A 19,823-nucleotide genomic window follows, 5' to 3' on the forward strand; every position below is an offset into this window, starting at 1 on the left:
TTCTGTTATAATCTCCACCCGGCACAGCCAGAAGAGGACTGGCCACCCCACATAGCCTGGTTCCTCTCTAGGTTTCTTCCTAGGTATTGGCCTTTCTAGGGAGTTTTTCCTAGCCACTGTGCTTCTCCACCTGCATTGCTTGCTGTTTGGGGTTTTAGGCTGGGTTTCTGTACAGCACTTTGAGATATCAGCTGATGTACGAAGGGCTATATAAATAAATTTGATTTGATTTGATAGCTCACTACCAACTTTGCACACTTAAATTTGGAAATATTTGACCATTCTTCTTTTCAAGCTCTGTCAAGTTCCTTGGGGATCGTTAATGGACAGCAATCTTCAAGTCATGCCACTAAGTTTTGATTGGATTTAGGTCAGGGCTCTGAATGGGCCATTCAAGGACATATACCTTTTTATTCCTTAGTCACTACACTGTAGCTTTGGCTTGTTTGCTTTGGGCGTTGTCATGGTGAAAGGTGAACTTCCGTTCCAGTTTCAACTTTCTTTTAGAGGTCAGCAAGTTTTCCTCAAGGACTTTTCTGTACATTGCTCCATAAATTGTTCCTTCTATCCTGATAAGTGCCAGTCCCTGATTGCCATAACATGATGCTGCCACCACAATGCTTTACAGTAGGGATGGTGTTCTTTGGGTGATGTGCAGTGTTGGGTTTGCGCCAAACGTAACGCTTTGCATTTAGACCAACATTTTACATTTTAGTTTCATCAGACCAAACTTTGACACATGGCTACAGAATCTTCAAACAGGATTCAAGGTGGGCTTTCTTGAGTAATGGCTTCCTTCTTGCCACCCTACCAAACATGCTTGGGGGTGTGTATTTATTTCTTGTGTTATTATTATTATTTTTAAATATATATGTATAATTCTCTCTGCATTGTTGGGAAGGGCCCGTAAGTAAGCATTTCACTGTTAGTCTACACCTGTTGTTTACAAAGCGTGTGACAAATACATTTATTTGATATTGTTGTCACATGACCAACCATAAAACCCTGTAGTTCTTTTAAAGTTGCTATTGCGCTCTCGGTAGCCTCTCTGATTAGTCTTCTACTTGCTCGGTCATTCAGTTTGGAGGGATAAAGGCAAGGTATACACCGTCCAGCTCCTTGGTGCTCATGGTTGAGTGTTTGCTTTGCAATTCACTACCCAGCAGAGGGAACCTACAGCAACTGCTGAATTTATCCTGAAATCAAGTTAATAACTACAATTTAACACCGGTGGAGGCCAATTAACTTGGTGTGTGATTTTGAAGGTGATTGGTTACACCTGAGCTAAATTAGGATTGCGATTACACTGATCCAAACAAGCTATTGAATTTTTTTATTTTAAAAAATTCTTCAAATTCTATATTTTTTTTAATGATTTTTTTTTTTACCTCGAAGTTGTGGGGTAGGATGTGTAGATCAATAAAGGGGAAACAACTATTTTAATTCCAGTTCCAGGCTACAGTATATAGTGCATTCAGAAAGTATTCAGACCCCTTGACTTTTTCCACATTTTGTTATGTTAGTCTTATTCGAAAATGTATTAAATTAACAAATGTCCTCGTCAATCTACACACAATAACCAAAAATGACAAAATGAAAACAGGTTTTTAGAAATGTTTATAACAAATTTATAACAAATAAATAACAGAAATACCTTATATTCAGACCCTTTGCTACGAGACTCAATTGAGCTCAGGTGCATCCTGTTTCCATTGATCATCCTTGAGATGTTTCTACAACTTCATTGGAGTCCACTGGTGGAAAATTCCATTGATTAGACATGATTCGGAAAGGCACACACCTGTCTACATAAAGTCCCACAGTTGACAGTGCATGTCAGAGCAAAAACCAAGCCAGGAGGTTGAACGAATTGGGAAAGATCTGGGTAAGGTACCAAAAATTTTATGCAGCATTGAAGGTCCCAAAGAACACAGTGGCCTCCATCATTCTAAAATGGAAGAAGTTTGGAACCACCAAGACTCTTCCTAGAGCTGGCCACCTAGCCAAACTGAATAATCGGGGTAGAAAGGCCTTGGTCAGGTAGGTGACCAAGAACCCGATGGCCACTCTGACAGTGCTCCAAAGTTCCTCTGTGGAGATGGGAGAACCTTCCATAATGACAACCATCTCTGCAGCACTCTACCAATCAGGCCTTTATGGTAGAGTGACCAGACGGAAGCCTTGCCACTCTACCATAGCCTGGCCAGACAGAAGCCACTCCTCAGTAAAAGGCACGACAGCCCGCTTGGAGTTTGCCAAAAGGCACTTAAAGGATTCTCAGACCATGAGAAACAAGATTCTCTGGTCTGATGAAACCAAGATTGAACTCTTTGGCCTAAATGCCAACCGTCTCGTCTGGAGGAAATCTGGCACCATCTCTACAGTGAAGTATGGTGCTGTTGGCAGCATCATGCTGTGGGATGTTTTTCAGTGGCAGGGACTGGGGGACTAGTCAGGATCGAGGGAAAGATGAACGGAGTAAAGTACAGAGAGATCCTTGATGAAAACCTGCTTCAGAGCGCTCAGGACCTGTCACACCCTGATCTGTTTCACCTGTCTTTGTGCTCGTCTCCACCACCTCCAGGTGTCACCCATCTTCCCCATTATCCCCTGTGTATTTAACCCTGTGTTTTCGGTCTGTCTGTGCCAGTTTGTCTTGTATGTTCCAAGTCAACCAGCATGTTTTTCCGTTGCTCCTGCCTTTTCTATTCTCTTTTGCAAGTCCTCCCGATTTTGACCCTTGGCTGTTTTCTGGACTCTGTACCCGCCTGCCTGACCTTTCTGCCTGCCCTGACCTTGAGCCTGCCTGCCACACTGTACCTCTTGGACTCTGAACTGGTTTTGACCTTTTGCTTGTCCACAACCATTCCCTTGCCTAAACCTTTTGGATTATTAATACATATCAAAGACTCAAACCATCTGCCTCCCGTGTCTGCATCTGGGTCTCGCCTTGTGCCCTTATAGGACCTCAGACTGGGGCGAAGTTTCACCTTTCAACAGGACAATGACCCTAATCACACAGCCAAGACAAAGCAGGAGTGGCTTCGGGACAAGTCTTTGAATGTCCTTGAGTGGCCCAGCCAGAGCCCGGACTTGAACCCGATCGAACATCTCTGGAGAGACCTAAAAATACCTGTGCAGCAACGCTCCCCATCCAACCTGACAGTGCTTGAGAGGATCTGAAGAGAAAAATGGGAGAAACTCCCCAAATACAGGTGTGACAAGCTTGTAGTGTCAGACCCAAGAAGACTTGAGGCTGTAATCGCTGTTGAACGTGCTTCAACAAAGTACTGAGTAAAGGGTCTGAATACTAATGTAAATGTGATATTTAACTCTTTTTTTATGTCTAAAAACCTGTTTTTGCTCTTTCATTATGAGGTATTGTCTGTATATTGATGAGGGGGGGAAACAATTTAATCCATTTTAGAATAAGGTGTTAACGTAACTAAAATGTGGAAAAAGTCAAGGGGTCTGACTACTTTCTGAATGCACTCTAAGGCTACAAAAGGTAGACTTTTTGAATGGATGGTGTAGACTTTCTATAGGCACTATATTTGAAAAGGTTGCTGATGTGACAGTCTCTTCAGTGTATTCCAGAAGTTTTGAATTGTAAAAATGCAATACATACTTGGGAGGAGCATGGTTTAGGATCCACAGCTTGATGTACTGTACTCGCCTTATTGGATGTGATCAATGTGTCTTGGCAATGTAAGTATAGTAGATAGAACCTACTGGTGTTGTGTGGAACCTATGAGGAATTGTTTGCATGATAACTCCCACATTCCATCTGTATTCTCAGAGTGAGAATGTCCTAATGGCTGCTGTACAAACTGAAGTGGTGACTGAATTGTTTCTTACACCGCCTGAATCTAAAATGAAGCATTTCCACATAGCGTGTCTTCTTGAACAGATGCTTAGAACATTATTTCAACTTGGAAGATTTACTGTAATAGGAGTGCTGCATCATGAATCCTAGTCAGATATAAGAAACCAAGATGGTTCGATCTCTTCCAGGTAAATTACTGTATGGAAAGCGGGTATGTCAATACAGACATGGTAAAGCTTTTTGAATGATATCCTCTGGGTTTTTTTGTGAAACAAGACAGCAACACTTTTGCTATACAGTTGCTCTAAAGGGAACATTTTAGGTGCTTATATCCACTAAAGCAGGTGTAACCGAAGGACGATATTTGTCGGGGGTCAGGAACATAATTGTAATAATTTGTACACTGCAAATAGACCACCAAAAAATATGATTGTATTTGAAAGTAACAATAATGTTATACTTTGATTACATTGAGACACGAACGAGTCTCTTTTATTTATTTGTGGGAATACTTCGGAACAGATTTCCTTAATTAAACACATTTTAGCTGAATTACTGGTGATTTTACAGTCTTTTTGTTTTATCAAAAACTACAATCCCTAAAAACTTTGGGAGGCATAAAGAAAGCACTAAAGTATATTCTTTGAAGTCTTGACACTGTCATTGCAAAATAAGGTGTTGACTTTTTAAAGTGGGTTTACATTTCAAATCCTGACATTGTTTTGAAGTGCCAACGGTACTTAATATAGTCACTGCAGTGACTCTCCATAGATATGAACGATTGGTTTTGAGACCTTTATTATCTTTGTCAGACAGTACTCCATGACAATCTAATCTAAAGAGCGCATTCTGTCTTTGGCTTTTTCTAGGTATGATGTTGTGTGCCATTGCCACATTTGTGGATGACTCATTATCTCGTTATTTTAGCATTTCACAGATATTAACATACGGACAGATTTTAGCAGGATCACTTAGATGTTTCTGTTTGTACTTGCAAATATCACACCGACCAGGGCGTAATAAATTACAGTCAATCCCGCAGATGGCCCCACCCACCAAGGCGTAATAAATTGCAGTCAGTCCTGCAGATGGCCAGAGGCAGAGATAAGTCATGCATTGTGATGTTCAAAGGAATTAGATAATATGGAAATGTTCACATTTACTGTAGACAGACCACCTGCTAAGTATGGAAGCCTTGTCGACTATAAAAGTATGGCTCTGCTTTACACGAACAGCAGCTGTAGACGCTGACGAAATGTAAACGCTTTATGGAAGAGTACTACATTTGGTCTTTGTAAACTGCAATAATTTGTTCACCGTAAGATTTGGTCAAAATGTCAAGATTCTTAAACCCAAATCTAACTGCCTCTAGCTCAGGCCCTGAAGCAAGGATATGCATATTCTTTGTACCATTTGAAAGGAAACACTTTTGGAAGTTTGTGGAAATGTGAAAGGAATGTAGGAGAATATAACACAATAGATTGAGTAAAAGATAAGTAAAACATTTTTTTTTACCATTTTGAAATGCAAAAGCAAGGCCATAGTGTATTATTCCAGCCCAGGTGTCATTTAGATTCTGGCCACTAGGTGGCAGCAGTGTATGTGCAAAGTTTTAGACTGATCCAATGAGCTATTGTATTTCTGTTCAACATTTTGTATCAAGACTGCCCAAATTTGTAATTTGTTTATTAACTTCATGTTCAAAATTGTGCACTCATTTAAGCTTTCTGACAATATCAGATATATCTCTGTCCTTGGAAATGTTCTTGTTACTTACAACCTCATGCTAATATCATTAGCCTACGTTAGCTCAACCGTCCCGTAAACGGGACACCGATCCCAAAGAAGTTTTAATTTACAGGTTTATGGGAAGTTGTGTATGTTCTCTGACAGCTTCTGGTGTCCTGTCCTCCCAAGGCCTCTGGATCAGGGATAGATCAGAGATGTCCTCCCATGGCCTCAGAATTATGTACAGTACATAACTCATTATTCTCAGAGACATTATCCCCTTTATGAGAACGAATGCAAGCATCCCTATAAGGCCGGTAACAACCGTTACCACTGTTTGGTTGTACTTCTGATGCAATCTAATACCACCAGTCCCAGACATAGGCAATGTCTGGATGTTCATATAAGCATTTTGCAGTGCATGCTCTGATGGATGTGAAACATCTGAGTGTTGAAAAAAATGAAGTGCACTGGGTATTTCTCACTTCGTTACCTCTGAGCTGCACATGCAGGAGACATTTTTTTATATTTGAAGGTTTCAGTGAGGGTGACTATGTAAGCATCATCAGATTTGTACATGCATTTCATCCCTCCTTGTTTAGAGCATTGGTTTAGGTACCACTTTAACCAGCTGCAAAGACAGTCTCACTATAATGTAGGCCTAATGCATGATTTCATAAACAATCTCTACACAATCTCTACCTATGAGGGTGACTATGTAAGCATCATCAGATTTGTACATGCATTTCATCCCTCCTTGTTTAGAGCATTGGTTTAGGTACCACTTTAACCAGCTGCAAAGACAGTCTCACTATAATGTAGGCCTAATGCATGATTTCATAAACAATCTCTACACAATCTCTACCTATGACCGGTCTCTATAGAGACCGGTCATAGGGTTAGGTGATAGGCCTCTATGGACACAGGTCATAGGATTAGGTGGTAAGCCTCTATCGCCACGGTCATAGGGTTAGGTGGTAGGCCTCTATAGAGACAGGTCATGGACAGAGCCGGCTCCAGGCATAAGCAACATAAGTGGTCGCTTATGGCCACCAGACACTAGGGGGCCCCTGACAAAATAAGTAAATAATAATCATATTTTAGGAACTCAGTCAGGTTCTCAACTTACTATTGAGAGTTAGAATAGTAGAATACAGAGGGTACAATTTCTAAATTTGGTGCATCAGCAGTTTCTCTCTTGTTATGTCAGTCACTGACAATCAATCAAATTGGCATGTCAGCAAAAACATTTTAGACTGGTAAGTTAGTCTAGCCAGCTATAGTGCCTTCAGAAAGTATTCATACACCTTATTCAACATTTTGTTGTGTTACAGCTTGAATTCAAAATGGATTAAATATTTGTTTTCTCTCACCCATCTACACACAATACCCCCATAAACCCCCAGATGTTTTTGCACATGTATTGAAAATAAAATACTGAAATATTGAATTTATATAAGTATTCACTCCCCTGAGTCAATACATGTTAGAATCACCTTTGGCAGTGATTACAGCTGTGAGTCTTTCTAGGTAAGTCTCTGAGAACTTTGCTATCCTGGATAGTGCAATATTTTCACATTTGTTTTTAATTCTTCAAGCTCTGTCAACCTAGATTTTCAAGACGATTTTAAGTCAAAGCTTTAACTAGGCCATTCAGGAACATTCAATGCCATCTTGGTAAGCAACTCCAAATGTTTACTCCTGAATTTATTTAGGCTTGCCATAACAAAGGGTTTGAATACACATTTCAGCTTTTCATTTTTTATTAATTTGTAAAAGTTTCAAAAAACATAATTCCACTTTGACTTTATTGGGTATTCTGTGTAGGCCAGTGACACACAATCTCAATTGAATCCCTTTTAAATTCAGACTGTAACACAACAAAAAGTGGAAAAGTTCAAGGGGTGTGAATACTTTTTGAAGGCACTATCTAAACATGTAGTAATCATGGTCAAATACTGACCGGGCATGCAGGGCAGGTGCCCAGGGGCCCTGACCTTCAGAAGGTTCCGTTGATTGTGTTAGTCACTCTCACTCAGATATCATTAACATGACATAAGTCTTGAGAAATGTGTAGAATTGCAATACATTTTTAACAAAATTGCAAACATTTCTCTCCGCCCCATGGTAAATGTGTAGAATTACACAAAGCTTGCTTTAAAACTGCTACGAAAATATACTCCCCATGGCTAAATGTGTAGAATTGCAGGAAATATACGGTATAACATTTTTCTCTCCACCTTGACAAAGGGGGGCCACTAACAGTGTGTGGGTGGGCAACCAAATCTTGTTTAGGGCCCCCAAAAGGCTAGGTCATGGGGTTAGGTGGTAGGCCTAATGGAGCCTAATGGCTGCCATATTGATAATCTAATGCACATTATATAATGAGCTACTCCTCAGAGGTCAATTAGGATTATCAATGCACACTATCAAGATCCAGCTTTATGCAATGGGTTATCCATTTCAATTGACTGATTTACCAACTAAATGTAACCCATGGGGCATACAGGTTATATTACAGGCATCCTAAACGTGGTTTGCCTTTTCTTAACCTAGTCATCTTCTTATAACCCTTTTACAAACACTACCACACATTCCCCTGTGGTCCATGCATCCCTAACATGCCTGATGATGACAGATGAGACCTCAGCATTTCACTGGGCATCATACCAACATGGCATGCTGCTCTCTGCAGTGTCCACCAACATGAACATGTGGATTAGCTGCTCTCTCTTGATCGAGAAGGGGAGTTTTCTACTAGACTACCAACGGTGAACGTGCTGTTTGATTGGGCGCGAAATGTAGAATCCGAATGTTGGGGAGGAGGAAGGAGGCCATCGCTCACATTGCATCACTCACTGCACGTGCTGATTCAGCGGGACGCAAGAGATAGCGGCGGGTGCTGAGGACACTCGCCAGAATCACTGCTGCTTGGATGCCACTGTCAAATCAAAGCATTGCGCGGTAGTAAGGAAGGACAGACACTGCGGCGGTGTCAACGGTGACCAAATCGCAAAGGTTTTCCTGGTGGCTGTTTATCTGCCGTATAGGAAGTATGGATTAGAAGTGACTGGGAGGACGCTAAATCCCCTGTGTTGTTTACTGATCTATAGTTGTTGAGAAAATATAAAATGCCAGTGCTGATCTGATCTGAAATGCAGATCTGAAGCAGGGCGCAATGGACACGAACATGCGGAAATTTACAGTTAGGAGATGGTTTTCCGTCTACCTTCGGAAGAAGTCACGGTCCAAAAGCTCGAACCTCTGCAGATTGGAGGTTAGTATATTGTTGTGTATTGCTATTTTGTGTCACGTGTGTGCGCCATAACGTAGAATCTTTGTTTGCTAATGGTGTGATTTAGCTACTGCTGTCACTCAATGATATTGTGGAAGGCTGTAGGCTGTTTTGTGGAACCTTACAGGTGTTGTTTTGCTGTTATACACCTGACATGATATTAGGCTACACTTGCCAGTGCAATTTCAGTATTTTGACAAGCTTTTAACCTACCATGGCGCAACATTTTCATGCTAAAATAATCATGTTGAATTCTGTATAGCCTGGTATTGCTGTGCCACAACAAGTCTGAATCTGACAGATAGGCCTACAGGTGTTCCTGCCTTTCTTGCACAAACACCTGCACTTGTCTTGTCTTACTAGCAATGACTTTGCTGATAGCTGCTTTATTAAGGAACGTTTGACTTACTATGACTGTGATATGTTGTTGTCTGTACCTAGCTACCTTAAAATGAATTCAATCACGATACCTGAGTATGTTTCCTGTAGGCTATTCTACTATTACAAGCCAAATGATATTTTATGGACTAAGTTACTTTGCTTGTTGAATAAATTCCCTGCCGCGCTCTGTTGATTTGTAGCTAGTTTTTTACATTTTATTTGAAAAATGTTAAGCCTAATATAGGCCTAATGCATTCTGAGTTTGGTGTAGCTAGGCCTATTTGCTTATTAGGGGCATTTTTTGGTTACTTTTATGTGGGCTACTTTTATTGATTCTTGAAGAATATAACTTATTTTGCCTCATGAGCTTAGTTCAACTGTTAAACCCCATCAGAATCCAAAATATGAACTTGTAATCAAAACTATCATTTTGATCTCATGGATGGTCAGTCCTTGCATGTATAGCCCCATCTATGAAGGTTAGAGGTTAAATTTCTCCAGCTCCATCCATACCTTGTTTACCCGCATTGTTATTGTTTTAACAGCAGATTGACCCTTTCAAATAATTCATTATTTATTAGATTTGGAGGAAAATATTGAATCAGGAAACCAAGAGAGCAGTAGACCGATTTCCAATGATCTTCACTTTATTCTGTAGGCCTAGTTTTTTACAATATTACAAAGGGGAATTGGAATCCATAGACACACCTATCCAATCCAACCACGACCCTGGTGATTGTAATCTTCATCTTTTGATTCACCATATTGTAAAGCTACCTGGACACGGTGCTGTTCAGCGGCCATGGGGCTGAATTTGCCATCAGTCTTTTGTCCATTTGCGTTGATTGCGGTACTGTCCATGGTGCTGAATGTTGCCCGATGATTAAAGGCACAACAAGGGATTCCCACATAGTTAGATGACTAAAGTGGTGGAAACACACACTATATCCTATTAAATTACAATCAGTGGAACTCTGTACCATACTAAACAATACCATACAAAATACTTGAATGGTAATTTACATGTAAATTCATTTTTGCGAATTTGACATGCAAATACACAAAACAAGTTCTCTATCCCAATTTAACCTCATTCCTATCCTCTTTTTTCTACGTATTGTAGAAACAGTTTCTAACCGCTGTGAACACTTTGTCATTCAATTTAGTCCTTTCTTGCTGAGCTTTCAAGTAACTTGCTGTTAAAATGACCAGTGTTGACATACCTGCCTCAATGAATTCAAAGTTAAGACCTCATAAGAGGGTCAAAGAGTCTCAGTGTGGTTACGCAGACCCGTGAGCAACTGTGGCCCCTCATGATGAGTTTAGTATTTGTGGCCCCCACCTCCATCAAAGTTGCCCATCCCTGGTGTAAACATTGCTTGGGGGTTGTAGATATGTCACTGCTTGTGACTGTTTGTGTTACAGAATGCTTCTATGTCTGTGTGCAGTTATCAGTAGCAATGAGATTCACTTTGACGGCTCTTTGTAATCCTTTCTGACTGTGTCATAACAAGATGTGCAGACCGACCAGCCTCTCTGAGATAATATGTTCCCACTGGCCAGAGACGTCATTTCAATGTCTACTTTTGATTTACATTTGGTTGAGTTGTCAACTAATGTGAATTCAACGTGAACCCAAAACATTTCATCATGTCATTGGATTTAGGTTAAACATTGTGTAAAAAAAAAAGACAAAATTCCCTTAAGTTGATGACTTTTTGCAAATCCAATCGGTTTTCCATCACATATAATTGTTTTGTTGAAATGTTGTGGAAACAACGTTGATTCAACCATCATCTACAAAACCTCAATCCACATTACACACTAGACATGATATTTCAAACTAGGTTCTACCAAACATTTAATCAGTCTGGAAATCATCTGCAATACACTGAGGCATACTAAGCATGATTAACTTACTGTACATACAAATAAATATACGGAGACAATAGCTGATGGATTTAGATATGACAGTGCTCGTGACATCATGGGGTATGATTGCCTCATGAGTAATCCTGGCTGTATCAGGAATTGTACAAGAAATGGATGCTATTTAGCAAATCGCTAAGTGATTTTCATTATATTGTCATTGTCATTAATATATACTTAATTCATAAATATTTGGCTGAAGACACCCTTTTTGCTAGATGTCATTAAGAAAACATATTGTTTAGGCCTGAGACTAGGGTCTTTACAGATGTGTGGCATTGACCAACTCAATCAGTTGGTTAAAGATGGCGCCAATCAATATTGAGGCCAAAGAGGTATTGCAGTTAGCATATCTATTTTAAAGGCCCAGTGCAGTCAAATACGTGACTGTCCTGTGTTTTATATATATTTCCAGACTGAGGTTGGAATAATACTGTGAACTTGGGTAAATTATGATAATGTCCTTTTAGAGCTGTTTGAAAAGACTGCCTGAAATTTCAGCCTGTTTTTTGTGGGAAGGAGTTTTGGCCTGCCTGGTGACATCACCAGGTGGTAAATTAGTTAATAGACCAATAAGAAAGCGTTCCAAACCTCTTTTTGCCAATAACAGCTAGTTTTCAGTTATCCCTCCCGACTCAGACCACTCCCAGACAGTCCTAGAAAAAGTATTACTTGAGAAATTGCTCTTTGCTAAGAAGCTATAGTATTTTTTTTTTACCATTTTAATTGAAAACAACCACAGTAAGGTACTTCATTCTTACCCAGAAATTATTTGATATTGAGATTAGAGGTCGACCGATTATGATTTTTCAACGCCGATACCGATTTATTGGAGGACCAAAAGAGGCCGATGTCGATTAATCGGCCGATTTACATTTTATTTGTAATAATGACAATTACAACAATTGTGAATGAACACTTATTTTAACTTAATATAATACATCAATAAAAATCTATTTAGCCTCAAATAAATAATGAAACATGTTCAATTTGGTTTAAATAATGCAAAAGCAAAGTGTTGGAGAAGAAAGTAAAAGTGCAATATGTGCTATGTAATAAAGCTAACTTTTAAGTTCCTTGCTCAGAACATGAGAACATATGAAGGCTGGTGGTTCCTTTTAACATGAAACTTCAATATTCCAAGGTAAGAGGTTTTAGGTTGTAGTTAATATAGTATTTATAGGACTATTTCTCTCTATACCATTTGTATTTCATATACCTTTGACTATTGGATGTTCTTATAGGCACTTTAGCATTGCCAGTGTAACAGTATAGCTTCCGTCCCTCTCCTCTCCCCTACCTGGGCTCGAACCAGGAACACATCGACAACAGCCACTCTCGAAGCTTCATTACCCATCGCTCCACAAAAGCTGCGGCCCTTGCTGAGCAAGGGGAACAACTACTCCAAGTCTCAGAGCGAGTGACGTAACCGATTGAAATGCTATTAGCTCGCACCACGCTAACTAGCTAGCCATTTCACATCGGTTACACCAGCCTCATCTCGGGAGTTGATAGGCTTGAAGTCATAAACAGCGCAATGCTTGAAGCACAGGGAAGAGCTGCTGGCAAAACACACAAAAGTGCTGTTTGAATGAATGCTTACAAGCCTGCTGCTGCCTACCACCGCTCAGTCAGACTGCTCTATCAAATATCAAATCATAGACTTAATTATAACATAACACACAGAAATATGAGCCTTTGGTCATTAATATGGTCGAATCAGGAAACTATCATTTCGAAAACAAAACATTTATTATTTCAGTGAAATACGGAACCAAATCGGTGTCCAAAAATACCAATTTCCGATTGTTATGAAAACTTGAAATCAGCCCAAATTAACAGGCCATTCCGAATAATCGGTCGACCTCTAATTGAGATAAAAACGTCTACATTTGACCTTTAAGTACCCAGGCACATGAAATGAAGGATGATTCTGGAGGTCAGTGTTTTCTTAAGGAGGAAGAATCTGGCACTAAGTCAGGTCGAGACTCATAGGACTGTTTGACTGTTTTATTCCATTATACTGAGATTATTGGAGAGATGAACTATAATGGGAGAGATGAACTTCTGCGGTAACATTTAACTTTATTCCTATTTTGACACAGTGTAGGGCAGGCTACTTCTAAGTAGGAGGATCAGACTTTACAAACAGCATGAATGGGATGGAATGCATGGTGATTGTCTGCCATAGTAAACTGTTATAGCTGCTATCAGAGTTTACATTAGAACTACCAAGATACTATTGAGCGGAAGCATTTACCAGATGTTTTTATCCATGTGGACCATGTAGGAATCATACCCACAATTATTGTATTGCAAGCACCATGATCCAACTAACTGAGCCATTTTGCCAAGTTTACCTTTTCAGTCAAAGAGATTATTTAGAAATACACACCATCATAAGCTGTTGACCCAGATAACAAACCGTGGTATTCATGATACACTACGCAACATGTCACGCTGTTGTCCATGTTTATTGGCAAAGAGTAGTAATTGGACAAGGGTTGTTTATACTTTTGATTCAATAAGATTATCATCACTAGAGTTTATTTTCAAAAAGACTGATTTAACAACCGACTGATTGGATACTGTAAAAACCTACTAGTACTACCTGTTAGACTCCCCTCACAGGTAGATGTTTCATTCTATCCCATTCCAGGATTTTAGAATAGTGTGAAATTCTGCTATGTGGAACTAGGCCAAATCCTTACTGGCTTTCTTTCTGATTGGTAGGACTATTGTTGCTTTTTCTTCCTCGTAACGTTTGTTTGATCTTTAGGATAATAATAGCCATTCTCTGTAGTTTGCTACCAATTATTCTAAATCAATCACAGGTGTTTTAACTAGTATGAATAGATAGTGTACTGGTTAATGTGAGATATCACTGCTTGCACAAGGCATCATGACTAATTGCAACCTGCGTTCTTTTTTTCCAGTTTGAACAGCAGAGTGTTGAGGTGTTGGAGGTTTGGATAGGATGAAAAGCCCACTGTCCCTATGGAACTGACACGTTGAATAGCTACAGATGGACTGGGAGCATTTGTAATCCCATTGTTTCATTTATTAGATTTTATTTTCTAGAGCCCCCACAGAGGTCATCCTTAACCCATTTATTCTTGAAAATCCACATGATACATGATTTTCTTCCTATTCAATGCTCTGTTCAACATGGTATAGAGGAGGAGAAGCTATAGATTAACATACATCAGAAGAGACAAATCTGCATGTGTGGATTTGAAAAGCATCCTTTTTATTCCATCCCAACAACATATTGTATACAAAGGGTTATGTGACTGTTTGTTGTATTTGTTTTGCTGTGAGTGAGAAGTCAGTTTTACCAGGCTCTCAGCTGTGTCAGCGTGACAGATTCTGCATCAATCAGCGACGGTCAGGGCAGGACTCTCACATGCTGTGGTCGGCACATTTCAGAAGCACGCCATGAAGACAGCATTAATAGCCCGAGCGCTCGCTCTACTGCCAGCCACACAGCCCCACTCACGCAAAACGTGCTCACACTAATCTCCCCTGACACGAGGGGAACAGGATGGACTACTGGCTGGTTCTTATTATACCTCAGTGGTTCTGTGGACAAGGTCACCCTCTGATTGGTAGCCTACAACACCTGTTTCAAACCCTCCTATTGTTACCAGTTATGTTATGTGTGGACATTGAGGATACTAAGGGCAGAGAGTGTGGTAGCACTGTTCTATCCTCATAGTCATGCCTAGTTTCTTCTGGTTATTCTGGTCTACTCGTGATGCTGGCTGTGCCATCTCAATTCGTTGTTAAAGTTGACTAGTCTCTGTTGGCTCTGATTAAATGGGACTTCCCGAGGTTGGACATCTGTCTAAATCCCTCTCTCTGGCTCTCCCGGTGTCTCTGGAACAACATGGGTGTTCTCTCTATTCCTGTCATCACTTGCTTGGTTTGATATGTGGGCCATTTGTTTCCCTGCAGGATGATGGCATCCTGAAAGAGATTGACATCAGCCAGCACACCAAAGAGGGATTTGAAAAGGCAGACCCCTCCCAGTTTGAGCTGCTGAAAGTGCTAGGCCAAGGCTCCTATGGAAAGGTAAGCATATACCTTGATTAAGGTGTTTGGATCTAAAGTATGTTATACCTACTCTGTGTTGTATGTGTACTGTACATTTGTGACCCTTTCCCCTAGTGTTCAATCTGGCATTACTGTTAATTTTGCAATCAGATTTTCAGATATTTTTGGGTGTGTGTATTAGTTTTGTATTTGAGAGACATTCTACTTCCCTGTTGAAGCTAGTAACATAAGCATTTAACTGCACCTGCTATAACACCTGCAAATCTGTGTATACAGATTTGATTTGATTTGATATTAATGTCATCCACAGGTGTTCCTGGTGAGAAAAATCAGAGGCTCTGACAGAGGACAGCTTTATGCCATGAAAGTGTTAAGGAAAGCAACACTAAAAGGTACTTATTATGATACTTTCGAAGAGTTGTATGTTTTTCATCAGCCCAAGCTAGCTAAGATCGATTATTACATTAAACATACATCATCGGGGTATGATTGATTATTGCAGTAAACAGACATGATCAGGGTATGATTGACTATTACAGTAAAATGATCAGGGTATGATTGGGGCAGGAAGATTCTAGCGGTTAAGAGCGTTGGGCTAGTAACAAAGGTTGCTGGTTCGAATCCCTGAGCCAACTAGATGAAAAATCTGTCGATGTGCCATTGAGCAAGGCACTTAACCTTAATTGCTCCTGTAAGTCGCTTTGGATAAGAGCATGACCAAAATGATTGATTATTACAGTAAACAGACATGATCGAAGTCCCGATCCAGACAAACAGTTTTTTCTACATAAGTAAGAAAATATATATTATGTTTCCTATACTCAACAAATCTCAGTCAAAAACATTACTTTTTTTAATCAGCTCTAAAAAATGAAATGTAGCCTTTTGTCCCTGTCTCAGGAAAGTGAGATGATGTCCTCCTTGCTTACATAAAACAGGCACAGCTGCAGGAGTGTCCTCACTGCAAGGCAGAGAGCCATTGCAAGAGGAAACTGGCATAATATTCTGCATTGCAGTACAGGTGATTGAAGGGAGGCTTCCAATGTTACGATTTTAACACAAAATAATTCATAAGGAAGTAGCTGACTTCCATTTCACAGGTGACCTAGGAAGAAGGCTTAGGTAATGCAGATAGATTAGCAGAAAGCAGCTGTCTATATTATACTACGATGTTCCCCCTTCAGGATCAGATCAGTGGCTGACTAGTGAGGGAAATGCCTTACTCATGCATGGTTGGGAGGTCTCATAGTTTCAACAGCTTTGACAGTATAGAAATTCAAACCTGAGGTATTTTATACAGTATCAACGGATACCGGCCCAACTGTAAGGGTTTCAATAAGTATAGCTTTCGTCAACATCTATTCAGTTCTACAAGTATCTAACTCATTACCACTACTTTGATATGCTTTGTCTGTTTTTCAGTCCGGGATCGGGTGCGGTCCAAAATGGAGAGAGATATTCTGGCTGAAGTCAATCACCCGTTCATAGTCAAACTCCATTACGGTGAGCTCATCGACGCAACCATGTTCTGACTGGCACACATACATAGAACAGACACTGACAGGTCTAAACTGAAAACCCTGTTTTTAAAATGGGCAAATAATTATGGAACCAGATTGTCTTTATTTAGGTGATGTTAGAATGGGTCTGCCGTCAGACATCAGGCAGAAACATATTTTGATATTAAATGTAGTTGGATCTTGCATTGAATAACTCTCCAAGCGTTTTATAAAGCTTGGCACGTCTCTCTAAACATTTCAGTGACGTCTGGAGCCCTTCAGACAGCGAAAGCCGTCACTCATCTCAAAGCACCTCACCTCCTTGTTTATCAGCATGCTCTGAGTAATTCCACAGCAGCCCCTGGTAAACAGAGAGTATTGCTCTGAGTAATTCCACAGCAGCCCCTGGTAAACAGAGAGTATTGCTCTGAATAATTCCACAGCAGCCCCTGGTAAACAGAGAGTATTGCTCTGAATAATTCCACAGCAGCCCCTGGTAAACAGAGAGTATTGCTCTGAGTAATTCCACAACAGCCCCTGGTAAACAGAGAGTATTGCTCTGAATAATTCCACAGCAGCCCCTGGTAAACAGAGAGTATTGCTCTGAGTAATTCCACAGCAGCCCCTGGTAAACAGAGAGTATTGCTCTGACTATTGCCACAGCAGCCCCAGGTAAACAGAGAGTATTGCCCTGAGTAATTCCACAGCAGCCCCTGGTAAACAGAGAGTATTGCTCTGAGTAATTCCACAGCAGCCCCTGGTAAACAGAGAGTATTGCCCTGAGTAATTCCACAGCAGCCCCTGGTAAACAGAGAGTATTGCTCTGAGTAATTCCACAGCAGCCCCTGGTAAACAGAGAGTATTGCTCTGAGTAATTCCACAGCAGCCCCTGGTAAACAGAGAGTATTGCTCTGAATAATTCCACAGCAGCCCCTGGTAAACAGAGAGTATTGCTCTGAGTAATTCCACAGCAGCCCCTGGTAAACAGAGAGTATTACTCTGAGTAATTCCACAGCAGCCCCTGGTAAACAGAGAGTATTGCTCTGAATAATTCCACAGCAGCCCCTGGTAAACAGAGAGTATTGCTCTGAGTATTGCCACAGCAGCCTCTGGTAAACAGAGTATTGCTCTGAGTATTGCCACAGCAGCCCCTGGTAAACAGAGAGTATTGCTCTGAGTATTGCCACAGCAGCCCCTGGTAAAAAGAGAGTATTGCTCTGAGTATTGCCACAGCAGCCTCTGGTAAACAGAGTATTGCTCTGAGTATTGCCACAGCAGCCTCTGGTAAACAGAGTATTGCTCTGAGTATTGCCACAGCAGCCCCTGGTAAACAGAGAGTATTGCTCTGAGTATTGCCAAAGCAGCCCCTGGTAAACAGAGAGTATTGCTCTGAGTATTGCCACAGCAGCCCCTGGTAAACAGAGAGTATTACTCTGAGTATTGCCACAGCAGCCCCTGGTAAACAGAGAGTATTGCTCTGAGTATTGCCACAGCAGCCTCTGGTAAACAGAGAGTATTGCTCTGAGTATTGCCACAGCAGCCTCTGGTAAACAGATACACTCAACAAGCCAAATACAAGCAATACTAGAGGAGGAGACCATATCTGTTTTTCTATTTACATGTTTATCTCAAAATTAGACCAGGAAAGAAAGATGTCCCTTGCCACGCATGCCTTGAAGCAGTACAACCTCTCATATAAGTCTGATTCACATTTAGAGTGTTTTCCTTTTATTCCATGTCATGTAGCGAAGGATAATATGTGTTGAGTGACCATTGTGATGTTGTTTTGGCCCAGCCTTTCAGACGGAAGGGAAGTTGTATCTGATTCTAGACTTCCTCCGAGGGGGAGACCTCTTCACACGGCTTTCCAAAGAGGTCAGTCAGTCATGTTAGTCACTGTGAGGGCTTACTGCTCCCTAATTCACTGTTTTATTAATACATTCAATCACCACATGATGTATTGTGTCCAATCAAAAACACCCTTTGACCAATGAGTAAAAAAACAAATGCCTCTATCATAATCCGTTCAAAAGTTATTAGAGTTGTTACCCTTGTAGGATGGCCAATATTAGGATGACTAAATGAATGGAGGCCACATTATAGTCACAGCTTGGCTGGATGCTGTGCGAGAATTAAGGCTAACTGACAGGCTCACAGTTGAACTCGTCATCTTTCTTCTCAAATTCGGAGGGCATAAAACAATATAGAGGTAGGATATATATATCGATTTTGAGACATGACATTGTATTTTCACATTTTAGTTTACAGTTTTCATATTAATGCAAAACTCCTGTTCTTTTTAGAAGAGTTCTGACAAAAACAAGAGTATCTCTGTGAAATGTCAACTGAACACTGAGCATACCGCAATCATTTTATTTTCAAAGCCTTTTACATTTAATTAAGCTTGTGTCATGGTAATTTTGACTTTTTGCTTCCCGTGGAAACAACTTTGCAGACGGCCACCACAGCAAATCCTAAAAGGTTGCTTCAAGAAAGCAGCAGCGCTCTGATTATAATATAATTGATTATAATTACTGCATCATTAATCAAATTTCACGCAATCAGTTCACACAATCAATCTCCAATTGACTTGGGCACATTTAGAATGCTAAGTCTCTTGGTGCACATGTCGTTGTGATTGAATAGGTATAGTATATTTCGAGTTGTAGCTTCATCAAATAATTTTCCCCAGTGATCAATAGCCTAGTCAATGTGTGTGTTTAATAATGAATGGGCTGGTGATTTGTTTAGCTTTATTTAATTAGGCAATTCAGTTAAGAACAAATTCTTATTTACAATGACAGCCAACCAGGGAACAGTAGGTTACCTACCTTGTTCAGGGGCAGAACAACACATTTTTACATTGTCAGCTCGGTGATTCAATCCAGCAACCTTTCGGTAACTGGCCCAAAGCTCTAACCACTAGGCTACCTGCCGCCTCTACGATTTGGTCCAAACACACTCTGAATGATATTGGTTTTGCCTTAATTGGCTTTGCTTTAATCTTGCTATTCAGCATCTCTGAATGTCCATGTACTGTTTACAGAGTGAGCTGAAAGAAGAACTTCAGTAATAAACAGTGGAGTGTTTTCAAGTGAACAACCCAGGT

The 19,823-nt window shown here is 40.4% G+C and overlaps 1 protein-coding gene across 2 annotated transcripts in view; it reads left to right on the forward strand.

The window, feature by feature from the left end:
• The first annotated feature begins 8,411 nt into the window (after positions 1-8,411).
• LOC109889453 (ribosomal protein S6 kinase alpha-2) overlaps positions 8,412-19,823 on the forward strand; it is a 35,083-nt gene continuing 23,671 nt past the window's right edge. The window contains exons 1-5 of one of the 2 annotated variants that reach the window (XM_031804955.1): positions 8,412-8,831; positions 15,117-15,233; positions 15,526-15,607; positions 16,638-16,718; positions 18,510-18,589. In XM_031804955.1, the coding sequence (XP_031660815.1) occupies positions 8,733-8,831; positions 15,117-15,233; positions 15,526-15,607; positions 16,638-16,718; positions 18,510-18,589 (459 nt within the window). In that variant the 5' untranslated portion in view covers positions 8,412-8,732. The remainder of the gene's footprint in view (positions 8,832-15,116; positions 15,234-15,525; positions 15,608-16,637; positions 16,719-18,509; positions 18,590-19,823) is intronic. The other variant, XM_020480887.2, reaches the window with a different exon arrangement.

Source organism: Oncorhynchus kisutch, linkage group LG25, assembly GCF_002021735.2.
Source record: "Oncorhynchus kisutch isolate 150728-3 linkage group LG25, Okis_V2, whole genome shotgun sequence".
Classification (NCBI taxonomy): domain Eukaryota; kingdom Metazoa; phylum Chordata; class Actinopteri; order Salmoniformes; family Salmonidae; genus Oncorhynchus; species Oncorhynchus kisutch.